At 62.0% G+C, this 14,419-nt stretch overlaps 2 protein-coding genes across 4 annotated transcripts; both read right to left on the bottom strand.

Moving 5' to 3' along the window:
* Positions 1-2,936: 2,936 nt before the first annotated feature.
* ENTREP3 (endosomal transmembrane epsin interactor 3) lies at positions 2,937-8,623 on the bottom strand. Of its 3 annotated transcripts, none has more exons than XM_060644706.3 (12): positions 7,829-8,623; positions 7,575-7,631; positions 7,207-7,317; positions 6,982-7,101; positions 6,737-6,844; positions 6,057-6,232; positions 5,830-5,929; positions 5,430-5,499; positions 4,701-5,252; positions 4,136-4,204; positions 3,779-3,999; positions 2,937-3,686 (listed from the first exon to the last, which is right to left on the bottom strand). In XM_060644706.3, exons 1-12 carry the CDS (start codon positions 8,051-8,053, stop codon positions 3,513-3,515), a joined length of 1,983 nt encoding a protein of 660 aa, XP_060500689.2. In that variant the 5' UTR covers positions 8,054-8,623; the 3' UTR covers positions 2,937-3,512. The 3 variants fall into 3 exon arrangements, with proteins under 3 accessions (XP_060500689.2, XP_060500686.2, XP_060500687.2); XM_060644703.3 differs by having other exon boundaries at positions 3,779-4,032; positions 7,829-8,619; XM_060644704.3 differs by having other exon boundaries at positions 3,779-4,032; positions 6,057-6,229; positions 7,829-8,615.
* A 382-nt stretch (positions 8,624-9,005) lies between these two features.
* SCAMP3 (secretory carrier membrane protein 3) lies at positions 9,006-14,256 on the bottom strand. The gene is made up of 9 exons (XM_060644719.3): positions 14,007-14,256; positions 13,612-13,689; positions 12,624-12,746; positions 12,409-12,529; positions 11,483-11,611; positions 10,661-10,820; positions 10,457-10,558; positions 9,785-9,902; positions 9,006-9,466 (listed from the first exon to the last, which is right to left on the bottom strand). The coding sequence occupies exons 1-9, from the start codon at positions 14,070-14,072 to the stop codon at positions 9,320-9,322; spliced, it is 1,044 nt and encodes a 347-aa protein (XP_060500702.1). The 5' UTR covers positions 14,073-14,256; the 3' UTR covers positions 9,006-9,319.
* Between the last annotated feature and the right edge of the window lie 163 nt (positions 14,257-14,419).

Raw genomic sequence — 14,419 nt, 5'->3', positions numbered from 1 at the left:
TCTGCCCGGGTTAGGCGTCCTTGCCATGGGCTCCCCAATTCACACACCCAACAAATAACCGAGTATCTGCTAGGTGCCAGACACTGTTCTCGAGCCTGGGGATATGGCATCGAGGAGGAGGATGAAGTCCCTGGCCCTACGGAGCTCATATTCAAGTGAGGGTGGAAGGGAGAAAAACAGAAGGTTTCGGGTGACCATAAGAATTACGAAGCAAAATAAAAGCTAGAGTGGGCTGGTCAGAACCAGTGAGGGGGAGAGTGAGACCCAGTGAGTCTGGTTGGCTCCAGATTTTGTAGGGCCTCAGTGACCACAATAATGAGTCCAACTTTTGTTCTAAGATGGAAATTCACTGGAGAGTTTGGTGCAGCGAAGTGACAAGATTAGATTTATATTTTTAAAAGATCACGTTGGCTGCTGTGTAGAAATCAGACTATAAGGGGCAGGTGCCAAGGCAGAGAGACCAGCCTCCTCCCTTTGTTCTAAGTCCCTCCTGCAGGCTCTTCCTTCAGCATGCAACACTCTTCTCCTCCGGTTGGCCTCCTTTATGCCTGTTCATCTCTTTCAGAACTCTGCTCATATGCCATTTTCTTAGAAATTCTCTCTCCACGCAAGCTCCCACACCCCTCCTGTAACACGAGATCACAGCCTTTACGTCTTTTGTGTAGCTCACCACCGTTGGACTTAACTGTACCAATGTGTCCCACTGTAATTGCTGTGTCCCAGGGTAAGCACAATAGGGTAGGCACAATAGGGTGTGTCTGGTGCCCCGCCCTATCCCCTGGGCCCGATGCCCTGGTACCTTATCGCAGCTCCCTGTCCTGAGGCCCTATGCCCACTCCCTATCCCCGGTGCCCGATCTGCACCCTATCCCCGCACCCTATCCCTGGTGCCCTATCGCCAAAGACCTATCCCCACGCCCTATCCCTGCTCCCTATCCCCGGCCTCCCTGGCGCCCTGTCCCTACGCGCTATCCCCGCTGTCTACCCTGGCGCCCTATCCCTGTACCCTATCCCCGCGCCCTATCCGGGTGCCTTATTACCGGTGTCCGCACAGTGCCTGGCACTGGTCCCGTGCGCAGTGTACATTTGTCGAATGACTAAGGAATGGGTAACTTTTACAGACTTCCTTCCCACTCCACCTCTCAAGAAAACCTCAACCGGAGGCGAAGGGAAACCCCTCCGCTGCTCGCACCGCGGGAAGCGCGGCCCAAAGAGCCTGGGCTCAGGGCGTCGGCAGCCCCTCTGCGCGCAGCCGCGGGATGTGGGGGGCGGTACGTGGGCGGGACCTCGAATAGCCGGGAGGCCGGCCGCGGGCCCGTTCCGCGCGCCTATTGGCCGTCTCGGGGACGGACTGCTCTCGCTGGCCAGCCATAGTCCCGATGGGGCGCAAGCGTATTCGGGAGTGTACGCGAAAGAGGGCGCGGAAGGCGAGAAGCGCGCATGCTTCCGGGCGCCCGGCGACAGCGCACTGTAACGGGCGACGGGGGGCGGAGTCCCCCGCCGAGTCCAGCGTGCCGGGGCTGGGCTGCGTTCCTTAGCTGGCTCCTTTGGGAGCCTCGGGGTAGGGAACGGTCAGCGCCCGGGAACTGTCCCGCGGGAACCCCAGTGCCCAGTTCCTCCCACCGCGTGGCCGTCCGGCCACGCCCCAGCACTCCCTGAGGCCGCTCGTCGTGCTGGGGAGTTGTTCCAGAAGCTTGGCCGCCTGACGCCGCGTGCGCGCAGCGCGCCGCCCTGCTCCCCGCCCTCGTACGCGCCCTGTGGCCGCCCGAGCACCGCTCCAGTAACTTGACAATTAGACCCAGCGCAGTGAGCAAAAACAAAAGCAAGCTGATGCTGGGTAGTGGCAAGTGCGCAGAACAACGTGGCACTGACGCAGCAGGGATGCCCAGTAAGGTGAGGGGGGGCACGGCCACAGGGCACAGGTGTGCAGGGGAAGGAGGGGCGGAGCGCTCGTGTGAGGCAGTTTTCCGGAGCAGCGAGACAGGCTGTGCCTGCCCCCATCGTGTGCTGGCGAGTTTGGAGACCATTGTAAATACAGCGGGAAGCCATCAGACTTCGGCAGGACTCGATGTGACATGATTTCTTATCACTTTGCCGAGCGGAGAATGGATTTTAGCAAGAGTGGAAAGAGACCAGAGGCTGGGAGGGAGGGGGGTGGCTTGAACTAGATAGGTGGTGAAACACGCGTGAATTCAGGATAGGATTGGGTGTGTTGGATGAGGGAAAAGAGGAAATCAGAATGATTCCTAAGCTTCTGGAATGTGCAGCCGGCTGAGCGGTGGTGCTGTTGATCGAGATGGGAACAGTGGAGGAACAGGTGCCGGGGATGGGATGTAAGGGTTCACCTGTGGCCACGTTGAGTCTGAAAGGTCCCCTACACATCCAAGCAGAGATGTCAAGTTGGAGGTTAGAGCTCGTGGAGGAGCCAAGGAGAGTTGTCCGTGGACACGTAGAGTATTTAAAGCCACAGGTTTTGGGAGTGCCTCTTGCAGACAGAAGACTGAAGAGGGTCAAGGGGAGAGTCCTGGGGTCCTCCAGCATTAAACCGCTCAGCAGAGGCGTCGGAACTGGTAAAGGAAACCGAAAGGGTAGAGGGGAAAAAATGGGAGAGCGTGAGGTCTTCAGAGGGCAAAATTCAAGGGGAAAGATGCTGATTATCCGGGTTAAACGTTTCTCAGGGGTCAAGAGACATGCAGGCAGGGGAATGGCCACTGGGTCTGATACCTTTTTGGCTACCGAACACTTTTTCGAGAGCAGTGCCTGGGGAGGGGTGGGGATGGGACCTGACTGGAGTGTTCAAGAAGTGGAGGGCAGGAAGAGAGAAAACATTTTGCTATGAAAAGGAGGAGAAACACAGATAGCTGGAAATAAATGTCTTGAGGCAATTTTCTTAACTATGAAGGATGCCAGAACAAATTTCAACGGTGACCAAGATGATCCAGAAGAGAAGGGGAAAATTGAAATTTATTGAAGGCTTATTCAGTGTATTCAGAGCTTTACAAACATTCATCTTCACAATGTTTTATGGATCAGGCAATTGAGGTTAAATAACTCGCCCAAGGTCATGCAGCTAGAGGTGGCAGAGCTGAGAGTCACCCAGATTTTTTGGACTCTTCATGCCTTACCACCCCATTACCCAGGCACACAGCCCCCTGTGCTTAAGCACTGGGCCATGCCTTTGCCCTGGCCATAGTGTCCCTGTCAAATCAGAGAGAGCTCTTTCATGCTGGGGGATAAGACTTTATCTTCTTCTTCCAATGCTGTAAGCGGGGGCCTCTCCCCCACAGCCTGAATGCCCATGCAGCACAGGACAGCAGCTCCCCTGGTCCAGAGGGGCAGAGCCAAGCAGCAGGAGCCCCCGGAGGTAGGAGGCAAAGGGATACTTCTGGGGGTGTTCAGCGGGTTTCTTTTTGTGTCAGCCAGTGCGTGGGGCGCTGGGGGTTGGTCCCAACCAGCTGGTGCCTGTGGCCCCAGCATTCACCCGGATCTGTTCACAGTGGCAAGAAGCCCAGGTCAGAGCCCTGTCTCCCGGCTGCCCCCGTTGAGGCTGAGGCTGTGGGGGCGGGTGGCACGCTCCAGCCTGCGAGCAGACAGAAGGCGCCGCAGGGAAGAGCCGGAGCTCAGGTCGCCACAGCTTCGAAGGTGGAGGCTCTCTCGGCCTGGCCGGCCCCACGGGCTGTGGGGCACCTAGAGGGGGACGCAGGAGAGGCCATCAGTGTGGTTCAGCCTGAAGCCCCAGGCTTTCCTGGGTTATCTTCCCAGACTCCCCTAACTCCTACCTGCTTAAGCCCATGGGCCCCATTGCCACTGGGGTCTGGGGCCTTCTTGGACATCTGGAAGAAACGAGTGACCAAGCCCCGGCCTGGCCAGCTGCTCTTCAGGTCTCCCAGGGAGTGGGCAGGTGCAGGGCCCGAGGGCAGGGGGACCTTTCGAAAGGTGGGCACAGGGCGCCGTTTCTCGGCTGAGCGGGCACGTAGCAACTTGGGAGAAGGGCAGCGGGCTAGACGGAAGAGGCAGGCTTCAGAGCAGAGCCCTGGAGAGAGAGAGAGAGAGAGAGAAGATGGGAAGGGAGGTGCAGATAGGGCCAGGCAGCACTCCCCTACCGCCTGGCCCCTGGGCACCAACCACAGCCTCACCTGTATCTGCAGAGGAAACGGAAGCAGCTTCTTCCTCGAGCACTTTGGTATAAAGGTCCCTGAAGTCAGCTGGGGAGGAGATGGAGACGGTGCAAGTGCCCAGTGGACACACCCACTGATCGCACCACCCTCCGGGGGAGAGCTCCAGCCCCCAAGCCCCGTCCTCAGCAGCCTGCCCACCGGACAGGAACTAAGGTGGTCTCGCTGGTGGCCGCACCCCCCTCAGTTCCCGGAGCCCCGAGGGCAGTGATGAGCACCTGCTGTGCTGCCCAACACCTCTAGGGGAGGGGGTAGGGAGCTGAGGCCTGGGGGGGTAACTAACTCGGGCCCAGTCATGGAATGGGGTTTCATAAATCCTCTCTTTTAGCCACTCAGTTATGATGGTGCGTTTTCAGGAGGCGAACACTCCAGAAGTGCCCCGGGCAGGAGCGAACTCACCCTTTTTTCCGCCTCTGGCACCTCAACGGTGTCCCAGATCCTGGCGGGATCACTGGCCCCAGACTCCCCTGACCGCCCGCCTGCTCCTGAACCCTGGGTGGGGGGCGGGGGCGGGGGGGATGCTCACCGGTGTCGCTGGAGGTGGTGATGCCCGGGTCACTGTGGGACCGTGGCAGCAGCAGCGGTGGCGGGGGAGCCGGATTCGGAGGCCGGTGCCCCGGGGGGGTGAGGGAACCTGAGCTGTCGCTGAAGCGGCGAGTGGGGGCGCGGGGAGGGGGGGCCGCTGCCGCCCCCGGCCGGCCGCCGCCCCGTGGGACCCGCCGCCTCAGCTCGGGGAAGCAGGGTCCCACCCAGGGAGGCCAGCCTTCCAGCCGGTGGCAGCTGCGGGCGGCCGTGGGGGCCCCCAGAGGGGGCGGGGCCTCGGGGGCGGAGCAGGAGTAGGAGCGGGCGGCCCTGGGGGGCCTCCGCGGCAGGGGGCTGTCCTCGAAGGGGCCGCGCAGGCCGCAGTCCAGGCTGAGGCAGTAGCCGGCGCGGCTACGCTGAATGGAGCGGAAGAGCACGTAGTCGACGGAGCGCACGGAGCCCTGCAGCTCCAGCAGGCACGAGTCCTCCGACGGGCTCGAGCCCCCGGGGAGGTCACCGATGGCGGACAGCGCCAGAGACCCGCTGTCCATGGACACTGTGGGCGGCAGGGGGCGCGGGGCGGTACCGGCCCATCAGGGGCCACTCTTTCCACGGTTCCGCCTCCGAGGAGGCAGCTCGAGGCCAGGGCTCCACGGAGCCGCCCAGCCGGCCCCAGCTCGCTCGGCCGTCCCAGGCCGCCCGGCCCGCGCCCGCCTCCCCCCTTTTTGCTCACCGTCCACGATGGAGGCCACGCGCTCACAGATGCAGGAGCCGTCGTGAAACTGTGGATCGAACAGAGTGGCCTGCGGAAAACACGAGTGTCGAGGGTCCAGCCCTACACGCGGACCTGGCCACCCCGTGTGCGGGACAGAGCTCTGGACACCCAGATTCCAGTCCAGCTTTGTCACTTTGTGCGGGTCAGCTATGCGGGCCTCAGTTTCCACATCTTTAAAATAGAAATGGTACTTCCTGCTCCCTCCCGACCTTACCACGGAGAGATCAAAGATGACCCTGGACGTGCTGGGGTGACAAAGACCATGAGCACTACTGTTTTCTTTGTCCAGGGACAACGGCTCACTGAGCTTTTCAGGCTCTGTCCCAGCTCCCCAGGCCACACCGGGACCCGCTCTCACCTGGCTGTCTCCTCGTAGCCCCATGACGGCCTCATAAGAAGGGGGACAATCAGTAGGGTACAAGGGCACCGGGCTGTCCATGGAGCCATTGTAGGTGATGCTGGGAGGGGGAGGCAGAGGAAGGAGCCTGGCAGAGCACTCCTACTCCACAAAGCTCCCTCCCCGCCAACGCAGGTGGCTGCATCGCCCCCACCCCCACACCCCCGCAGGACTCTGCCAGGCCTCACCTCTGGGCGTCTGTTTCCGAGCTGCAGGTATACTCCGGGGGGTAGTAAGGTGGGGGGGGCACCGGCGGTACAAATTCCTCCAAGTCCAGCATGGTGTGTAGCAGAGGGGCTGGCGGCGAGGACGTACAGCCCAGAGACCCCAAGGGGCCTGAGGCTGAGCGCTCTGGGGCCAGCTGCTGGGGAGCAAGCAGGTCAGCAAGGCCGATTTCTGGGAACACAGCCCCTAGGCTCCTGCACCCCTCCACGAGTCCTGGCCCTGCCCCCTCAGGCAGCTGGGCTCCGGCCCCTCCCCCAGCCAGCACCAGCTCTTCCTCTAATGTCTAGAAAGTCCTGGCTTTATGGCCCCATCTCTGTCCAGAACTGCCACCCGTCCTCTGCTCCTGCTCCAACACTGACCCTTTATCCTCATCCCCACCTAGGACCTTCCTTCTGGACTCCGCCCAACTTGTGGTCTCACTGTTGGGTCACATACTTCCCCACTCCCTGTCCTTCTCCTCCTTGTCCTCCCTTGGACGCCCTCGACACCGCTACGCTAGATGCTAGACGTGCCTAATAAATGGCCTGCAGCCTCCGGTGCGCAGAAGCCAGTGCCGTAGCCCCCATCCCCTCGAGCCCGGTCCCAGCACATTCACCCCTGCCCCCATCGTACCTGCTTGGCTTTGACCCCAGCTCCCCCTCACCGTGTGCACGAGGTCCAGGGAGAAGATTTGGATGCAGCAGACAATAGCTGAGAGGGTACAGATGATGGCGGCACAGACGGTGAGCCCGCAGACGCTGAAGAGCAGGTTCTGGAGGAAAGAGGAAGACGGATGGGAGAGGGGCCCGGGGAAGGGTAAGTCCCCCGAGTTCTGGGCCCGTGAGGCAAAGGTGAAAACCAGGATGGTGGGGGAGAAAGGAATGGCTGAGGTGGGGCGCGCACGCTCACCTTGAGGGCCCCTCGGGCTTCGTCACAGGTGGAGTTGGGGGCAACTTTCAGTTCCTGCCCCGACTCTGGACAGGGCCGAAGCAGGGGAATGGAGGGGCAGCACACACAGACCTTTCCTTCCTGAGTGGGAGTGGGGAGGGTGAGGCAGCCTGAGTCAGGACAAACCCAGGGGTCCTGCACACCTCCCCCAACCAGTTCTTTCTGACCCTCCCTTCTCAGTCTCACCATGGAGCAGTCTTGGAAGTCTCGGGCCAGCTGAGCGTTCTTACAGGAGAGAACAGAGCCAGCCATGCTGAGCATGACACAGAGCACCGAAAGCAAGGAGAAGAAGGAGACCTGGGGGGAATCAGGTGCACACTCAGGGCTGGGGCCCTCAGAGGTGCCCTCTACCACGGGTGGGCACCCTCTACCACGGGTGGGCACCCTCTACCACGGGTGGGTATCCTCTACCACGGGTGGGCCCCTCCTTCACAGACATTCATGCCTGGCAGGCACAAACTGCACAACCAGTTCGCTTCTCCCGGGCGTCTGTGGGCCTCCCCTCGGGTGCTGGGCACCTGCCTCCCGGTGGGCACCAGACCCTAAACACCTACCACTAGAGTGAATGGCCGCTTCCAAGACACAACGCCAACTACCCCGGAGAACGCCAGCTGGGGACAGAGTGGGTACAGGCTCAGCCTGGCAGGGGGAGGCACCTGAGTGACCCCTCACCACAGGGTGTGCCCACCTCTATAGGAAAACCAGAAGCCCAGAGGAGGGAGGAGGGACCAGCTCCTGGACTGGCAGCTAGTGTGGAGGGGTGGGGCCCCAGGAACTACCCCACCCAACCACCGTGCACCCAACTCACCGAGAATCCAGCCCAAGACGGGCAGGACCTCTTGATGCTCTCGGTGGTGGTGACGGAGGAGGCCACCATGCTGAAGGTGACCACCAGGATGCCCAGGAGCACCTGAGCCAGCCCCAGCGTGAGCAGGGCCTGCAGCCAGGGTCGGTGGAGGCGAAGGTGGGTAAGGCCCCGGGTGCTGGGTCGACTGGTCAGCGAGCGGCTGGAGTCACTGGGCGAGGGCATCATGCCTGCCGCGCGGTTGCCTGCGCCTCGCTCGGGCTCCACCGGCGCTTGGGAGCATCTCAGAGGCGCCCAAGGCCCCGTCCTCTCTCTTCTCCACCCTCCTCGCTCTAGAGCCGACCTCCCGGATGCGTCCCCTGGGGCATGGCCCAGGGCCTCCAGCTGGGCGGGGGCCCAAGGGAGGGGCGTCACGAAGGGGTCGAGGGGGACTCCCTCCCCACCACGGGCACCGGACGGGCACCGTGCCCGGGACGGCGATGAGGACGCGGGGGCGCCGGCTCATCGCATCTCCCTGGAGAACGGGGGCGCCGAGAAGGGCAGGTCCAGGCGTGAGGAGAGGCGGCGGTCGGGAACGCGGGGCAGGACGGGGCGGGTGGGAAGAAGCGGGGAGGGGTCCCAGGGGCCTGAGACCGCCTGGCGGGGAGAGGCCGGGGCGCCGCCGGCTGCCCGGCCGCCCGCCCCGCTCCCCCCGCGCGACTCGCTGCGCTCCCCAGTCCCGGGCGGCAGCAGGTCCTGCCCCGCGGCGGGGCGGGGCGGGGCGGGGGCGGGGCTGCGCGGTGCCACCAGGGCGTCGGCGTCCGCCCGCAGGCCCCGCGCAGAGGGGGCGGCGGGGGCGGGGGCGGGGGCGGGGCGGAGCCTGCGCGGTGCACCCCGGGAGTCGGCGTCCGCCCGCAGGCCCCGCGCAGGGGCGGGGAGGGGGAGCCCCGCGGGGGCGGGGTCGGCGCGGGGCACTCCGGGAACGGGCGCCCGCGCCGGCGCCGGCCCCGCCCAGCCCCTCGGGCCCCGGGCCCGCGGCGTTCCTGGCAGGGGCGGCGGCGCCTTGGCCGTCGGGGGCGAAGCCGCCCGCGCCCGGCCTTCCCTTCGAAGCTCACGCTTTGCTTCCGCCTCAGACCCCGCCGCCGCACTCCGCTTTCTCTTCCAAAGACCTGGTTCCCAATAAAGATGCCGGAAACGGGGATTTGAGTTCCAGTTCCACTTTCTTTTTATTTAAATAACCGAAGCAACAGCCTTGGCACAGCAGAGGGACGCTGGGTTGGGGTGTGTAAGAGCTGGCAGTAGTGTGGCCTAATTGGGGGGTGGCGGGGCAAGCGGAGACTGGGTCACAGTGGGCTCCCCGCACCCCGAAGTCAGGGTCAGCAGTCACGGCCGTGGGAGCGGGGGGCACTAGAAAGAAGGCCTCGAGCAGCGCGCCTCACCAAGTCCCAGAGACCTCAGGGAGGGGGGCTAAGTGAGCTCCCCCGAGCGGCAGGGCCAGGGCAGCCCCGACGGGCGTCAGGGGGCTCGGAAGGCATTCTCGGCAGCCCCGGCGGCTGCGTTGGCAGCTGCGGTTCGCACCGCAGGGTTGGAGAAGACCCCAGCGGCAAACTCTTGCTGGGCCTTCTGAAAGCTGGCACCTGTGCGGCGGTACAAGGAGTGGATCTGCAAGTACATGGCGCGGTCATTACCGTGCGCTCTGCTACCGTTATCCCCACCCGACAGCACCACCAGCACTCGCTGCCACTCCATTCGTCCTTGGCTCCCTCCCAAAACACACACACACACACACACACACACACACACACACTCTCTCTCTCTCTCTCTCTCTCTCTCTCTTCCCCAGAGGTCCATTAGCAGAGAAGCCTCCGGTCAGCCAGGCCCTCCCGACTTCCTCCAGAATGACCGCCCCTCCCCAGGCCCCTCGGGGCCCATGATCTCACTCTTCCCGCCCACCTCCCCACCTCGAACACAGCCTCTCACCCGCTTCAGCATCACAATCCCCAGTACAGCGATGCCAGTGAAGAACAGGGCGACCAGCAGCATGAGCACGGCCACCGCCGGGTTGGCCTTCAGCACCACCAGAGCGGAGATCCAGCCACTGCCAGGAGGGGAAGGGGCCGTCGGTGAAGAGGGGCCACTCCCGGCAGGGCCTCAGTCTTCCCGGCTTCTTGGCTGGTTAGGGAGCAAACGTGCCCTATTCCCACCCATCCCACCAGGGGTCGCTCCCCTGTCAGCCTGGCGGCTCTCCAAGTACCAGGATCCCAAACTACATCCACTCTCTTCAAAGTTCACTTCCAGCTTCTGCACGACTGGCTGCGGGCTCTCCAAGCCTTTCCAGACATCCTCGCTCCAAACAGGCCTTTCTGTAGAGGGGTCTCTGTCCCCTCTTCAAAAGTGCTTACGCATGCTTCCCCCAGGAAGCCGTCTCAGGTTGACCACATGCACCTTTCCTCCCCCAGACCCATGCCTGTCGAGAATTCTGACTGGGCTCTCTATCCTGGAAGTAGGTCCTATCTCTCTCGTGAAGCTGGCACCTCCCAAGCGTAAAACACCACACCTCCTCCTCCTGAACAACCCCAACCCCAGGACCCAGGGCTGACTTGGTCTGGCGGAATGAGGGAAAGGGAGAGGGTGGATGGCAGCTTCACGGACCTGAACCCCCAACCTGGGATGCCAATGGCCTGCAGGACAAAAAGCACATCCTGGACGAAGAAAATGAAGAAGAACACGAAGAAATTGAATGAACTGTCGCTCCTGCGGGACAGAAAAAATGGGGAGGGTGGGAGAAGAGTCAGGGCAGGAGCAGCAGACGTGGGGCCCATCTAAGGTTCTCCACCACCCCTGGCCTCAGCTTACCGGAAGGCCTTATACATGGGCCGGTACCAGCACACGAAGGAGCAGGGTGTGAAAAGGAGGGCCCAGAGGATAGAGAGCCCAAAGCCCGAGCCATTGCTGGTCTCCACGCAGAAGCTGGCCAGGCAGGCAAGAAAATTCAGAAGAAGAGCCAGCGTGCTGCCTGAGGGACGGAGGTGCAGGATGGTGAGCCCGGATGGCAACGAGAGCCCCCCTTCCCATAGGAGCCCCCCGCGCCCTCCTCGGCAAATACGGCAGAGTAAGGAAAAGGACTCCTGCCTTCACCAAATCCTCAACTCAACGGGGGAGACGGGTCTCTTTGCAAAGACATTTAAAGGACTCAGAAAATGTTTACACACCGGAACAAGAAGAGGCGGGGGAAGACAAGAACGCACTTTTGCCAGGAGGCTGGAGAACAGCTTCTAGATACTACAAACGGAGTAACCCAGGAAAACTCCTGGTGAAATTAGCCTTAAGCTCAGAAGTTGAGAGGCGCTTGGGGGGCTCAGTCGGCTGAGCGTCTGACTTCGGCTCAGGTCATGATCTCACCATTCATGGGTTCGAGCCTTGCATCAGGCTCTGTGCTGACAGCTCAGAACCTGGAGCTGCTTCGCATTCCGTGTCCCTCTCTCTCTCTCTCTCTCTCTCTCTCTCTGCCCCTCACCCGCTCACTCTCTCTCAAAAATAAACATCCAAAAAAAACCAAAACCCTCGAAAGTCGAGCAGAGATGAAACGCTGGGTTCTCGGCGAGTGGGCACCGGGGCAGGAAAGATGTAAAGGTACTGCCCGCACTCTTCCTCCAGGAAAGGCTTGTCGCTACTCACACATCCACAGATAGTACATGGTGGATACGGTCTGCCGAAATTCTCGGGGGATCTCCACGGAGATGTCCTGGAAAAAGCAGGGCTGGACTGGGCAAAAGGAGGGCAGAGGGGGCCAATTGTTCTGTCGAGCTGCAAGGCACAGAGAGAGCGGGAAGACCCCAGACGTGAGGCAGAGACCAACAGAGGAACCACCACCCTCTCTCGCGCCCCAGGTCTTCTCTTCCATCTCCAGTTCGGGGTCCGAGGAGACAGAAGAGAGTGGCAAAAACAAGGCCGACACTGTTTTCTATTGTTTGCGGCTTCGAGGCACCGTCAAGCACTCTGCCCGGATGGCCTCGTTTCCCTCCCACAACAGTCCCGTCCAGCAAGCACAAACGTTACGTTATCTTTCGTTTTACAAACAAGGAAACGGGGGCACCCGCTGGCTCAGTCGTAAGAGCGTGTGACTCTTGATCTTAGGGTCGTGAGTTCAAGCCCCATGCTGGGTGTAGAGATCACTTAAATAAGTAAGTATTTTTTCAAAAAGTAAGAAAACTGAGGGGCACTTGGGTGGCTCAGTCGGTTGAGCGTCCGACTTCGGCTCAGGTCGTGATCTCACAGTTTGTGGGTTCAAGCCCCGCGTCGGGCGCTGTGCTGACGGCTCAGGGCCTGAAGCCTGCTCCACGTTCTGTGTCTCCCCACCTCTCGGCCCCTCCCCTGCTCACGCTCTGTCTCTGTCTCTCAATAATAAATAAATGTTAGGAAAAAAGGTAAGAAAGCTGAGGCGCTCAAGATTAAGTAACTTACCTAAGCACTCACAGGCAGGGAGTACCCAAGTTCAGTTAGTGCCCAAATTCAAAGTCAGCAAGGTGGTTCCAGAGCCCACTGGCTCACATGCGTTTTGCTCCTTAAAAGTGTGGAACGCGCCCCGCCCACGGACCGCTTACCGGCCGCGCCCCCCAGGGCGGCGTGCTGCAACTCCCGCTCCCTCCGATCCAACTCCTCGGCCTTCCGGTTCAGCTCCTCCTGCTTCTTTAGCAGCTCGGCTGTGGCCGCTGCAGCTGAGGCCTGCCCAGTGTGTGCGGGGGGAGGGGGGAGAGATGTGAGCCCTGGGCCCAGGTCTGGCCCCCACAGCCCACCCCCGCTCGCACCTGCTGTTTACCTGGGTGCCGTAGGAACCATAGTTTTTGGGTTCTGTAGGGCTGAGCTTTCTGGAGGACTGCAACGAGGGAGCCGAGGCGGGAGGCAACGGGGCCGCGGCCGGAGGCTCATACGCTGGTGGGGGCTGTTGGTTTTGGAAAAGGCCTTAGGGTTCACCTAATCCCTCCCGACGCAGGTATCCAGAGACTGTCTACCTCTGCATCTGGGTCCCCTTCCCCGCCCCCTCCCCCACAGAGAGCCAAACCGGTCAGCCCTCACCACCCCTCACATCCAATTCCTTAGCCGGGACTCAAGACACTCATCCACCGAACCCACCCCCTCCACTTTTTAAAGCTCTTGGTTCTTATTTTATTTTTTTTTAATGTTTATTCATTTTGAGAGAGAAAGCAGCGTGGAGGGTAGGGGTGGCGGGGGTGGGGAAGGTGCAGAGAGAGAGAGGGAGACACAGAATCCAAAGCAGGCTCCAGGTTCTGTGCTGTCAGCACAGAGCCCGACACGGGCTCGAACTCACTGACCGCGAGATCACCACCTGAGCCAAACCCGGAGGCTTAACCGACTGAGCCACCCAGGCGCCCCTCTTTCTCTTTTTTAAAGTCTCGGCACTTTCTACTCCAGTGGAACAACAGGTCCAGCCCTCACGGCTTGCCTTCTGGAGGCACACCTAAGCGTAACTCGTTTACTCAACTCCAACCAGTCCCGTAATTTATTTTGTTCAAAGAAGCCTCCCCAAACACAGCCTTGGTTCAGGCCCTGTCAGTCTCCAGCCACCCCCCACCCCGGCCAGGACTACCACTGAGAGCTCAAACGGGATCATTGACCCTGGTGTCTCCAGAAGGATTAGGCAGGCCAGGGCGGACCCGCCTCTCTCAGGGAGTTAAGATCACAGTGTCCCTTCCTTTGCATGCAGAAAAGTCCCCTGTATCCCGACAGAGTGAGCTTGCTGGCACACCCTCCCCTTCCTTGTCATCCTATCCTCTCCAGAACCTCACCTCCCGGGTCTCAAAAGGGTTGTAGACGTCAAGGGTGGCATACTGCGGGCTGGGTCGGTGCTGGATCACAGCTGGGTCCTGCGGGCAGAGAGCTGCGGCTCAGCGGGCACCTGGTGCCTCTGGGGGAACTGACCGGGGCCTCTCCTAATGCCTGTGGCTCGTTGGAGGCCACGCCGTTGCCCCAACATTTGCCCCAAACCCTTCACCGCGCTCTGTTAGCACCAGCTCCTTACAGGGGCACGGCCCGCCCCCCGCGTGCTCACTGGTCTGGAGTCACCGTCACCCCCACGTGGCGGCCCTCCCCCGGCACAAATGTCAGGAATGGGAATACAACAAGTTAGCCCGTCCAGAAGCCAGAGGAGTCGGCCGAGCTACCCAAAGAAGGCCGGCGTCACCTGAAAGGGGTTGTCAAGCTCGCCGGGCCCGGCGAAGGGGTTTCCGCCGTCTCTGCTCTGAGCCATGTTTGCAACTGCGGCCTGGGCCGCCCCTGCCCTCCACGCCCCTGCGCGGCGGCGGCGGCGGCGGCTCCCGGAGCTCCCTCCGCTCCCGTCGGTCCGCCCGCTCCGCCGTGCACGGATTGGCCGCGGAGACCGGAAGGGTCCCGAGGATCCCCGCAGCGGCGGCCGGCTGCGCCTGCGCCTCCGCTACGGGCGAGGACGGAAGCGCCCCACGTGACGCCGCGGCCCCGCCCCGCAACGAACTACACGTCCCGGCGGGCCTCGCGTCGGAGGGCGGGCCCGCTAACCGGCTGGAGCCGCCGCAGGCCCTGCGCACGCTTCCGCACCCGGAGTCCGGCTGGCCCGGGCCC

The sequence above is a fragment of the Panthera onca genome, chromosome F1, assembly GCF_046562875.1.
Source record: "Panthera onca isolate mPanOnc1 chromosome F1, mPanOnc1 haplotype 2, whole genome shotgun sequence".
NCBI classification, from domain to species: Eukaryota; Metazoa; Chordata; class Mammalia; order Carnivora; family Felidae; genus Panthera; species Panthera onca.
The sequence above is the reverse complement of the archived record's forward strand: the minus strand, read 5'-3'. Positions and strand labels throughout refer to the sequence as shown.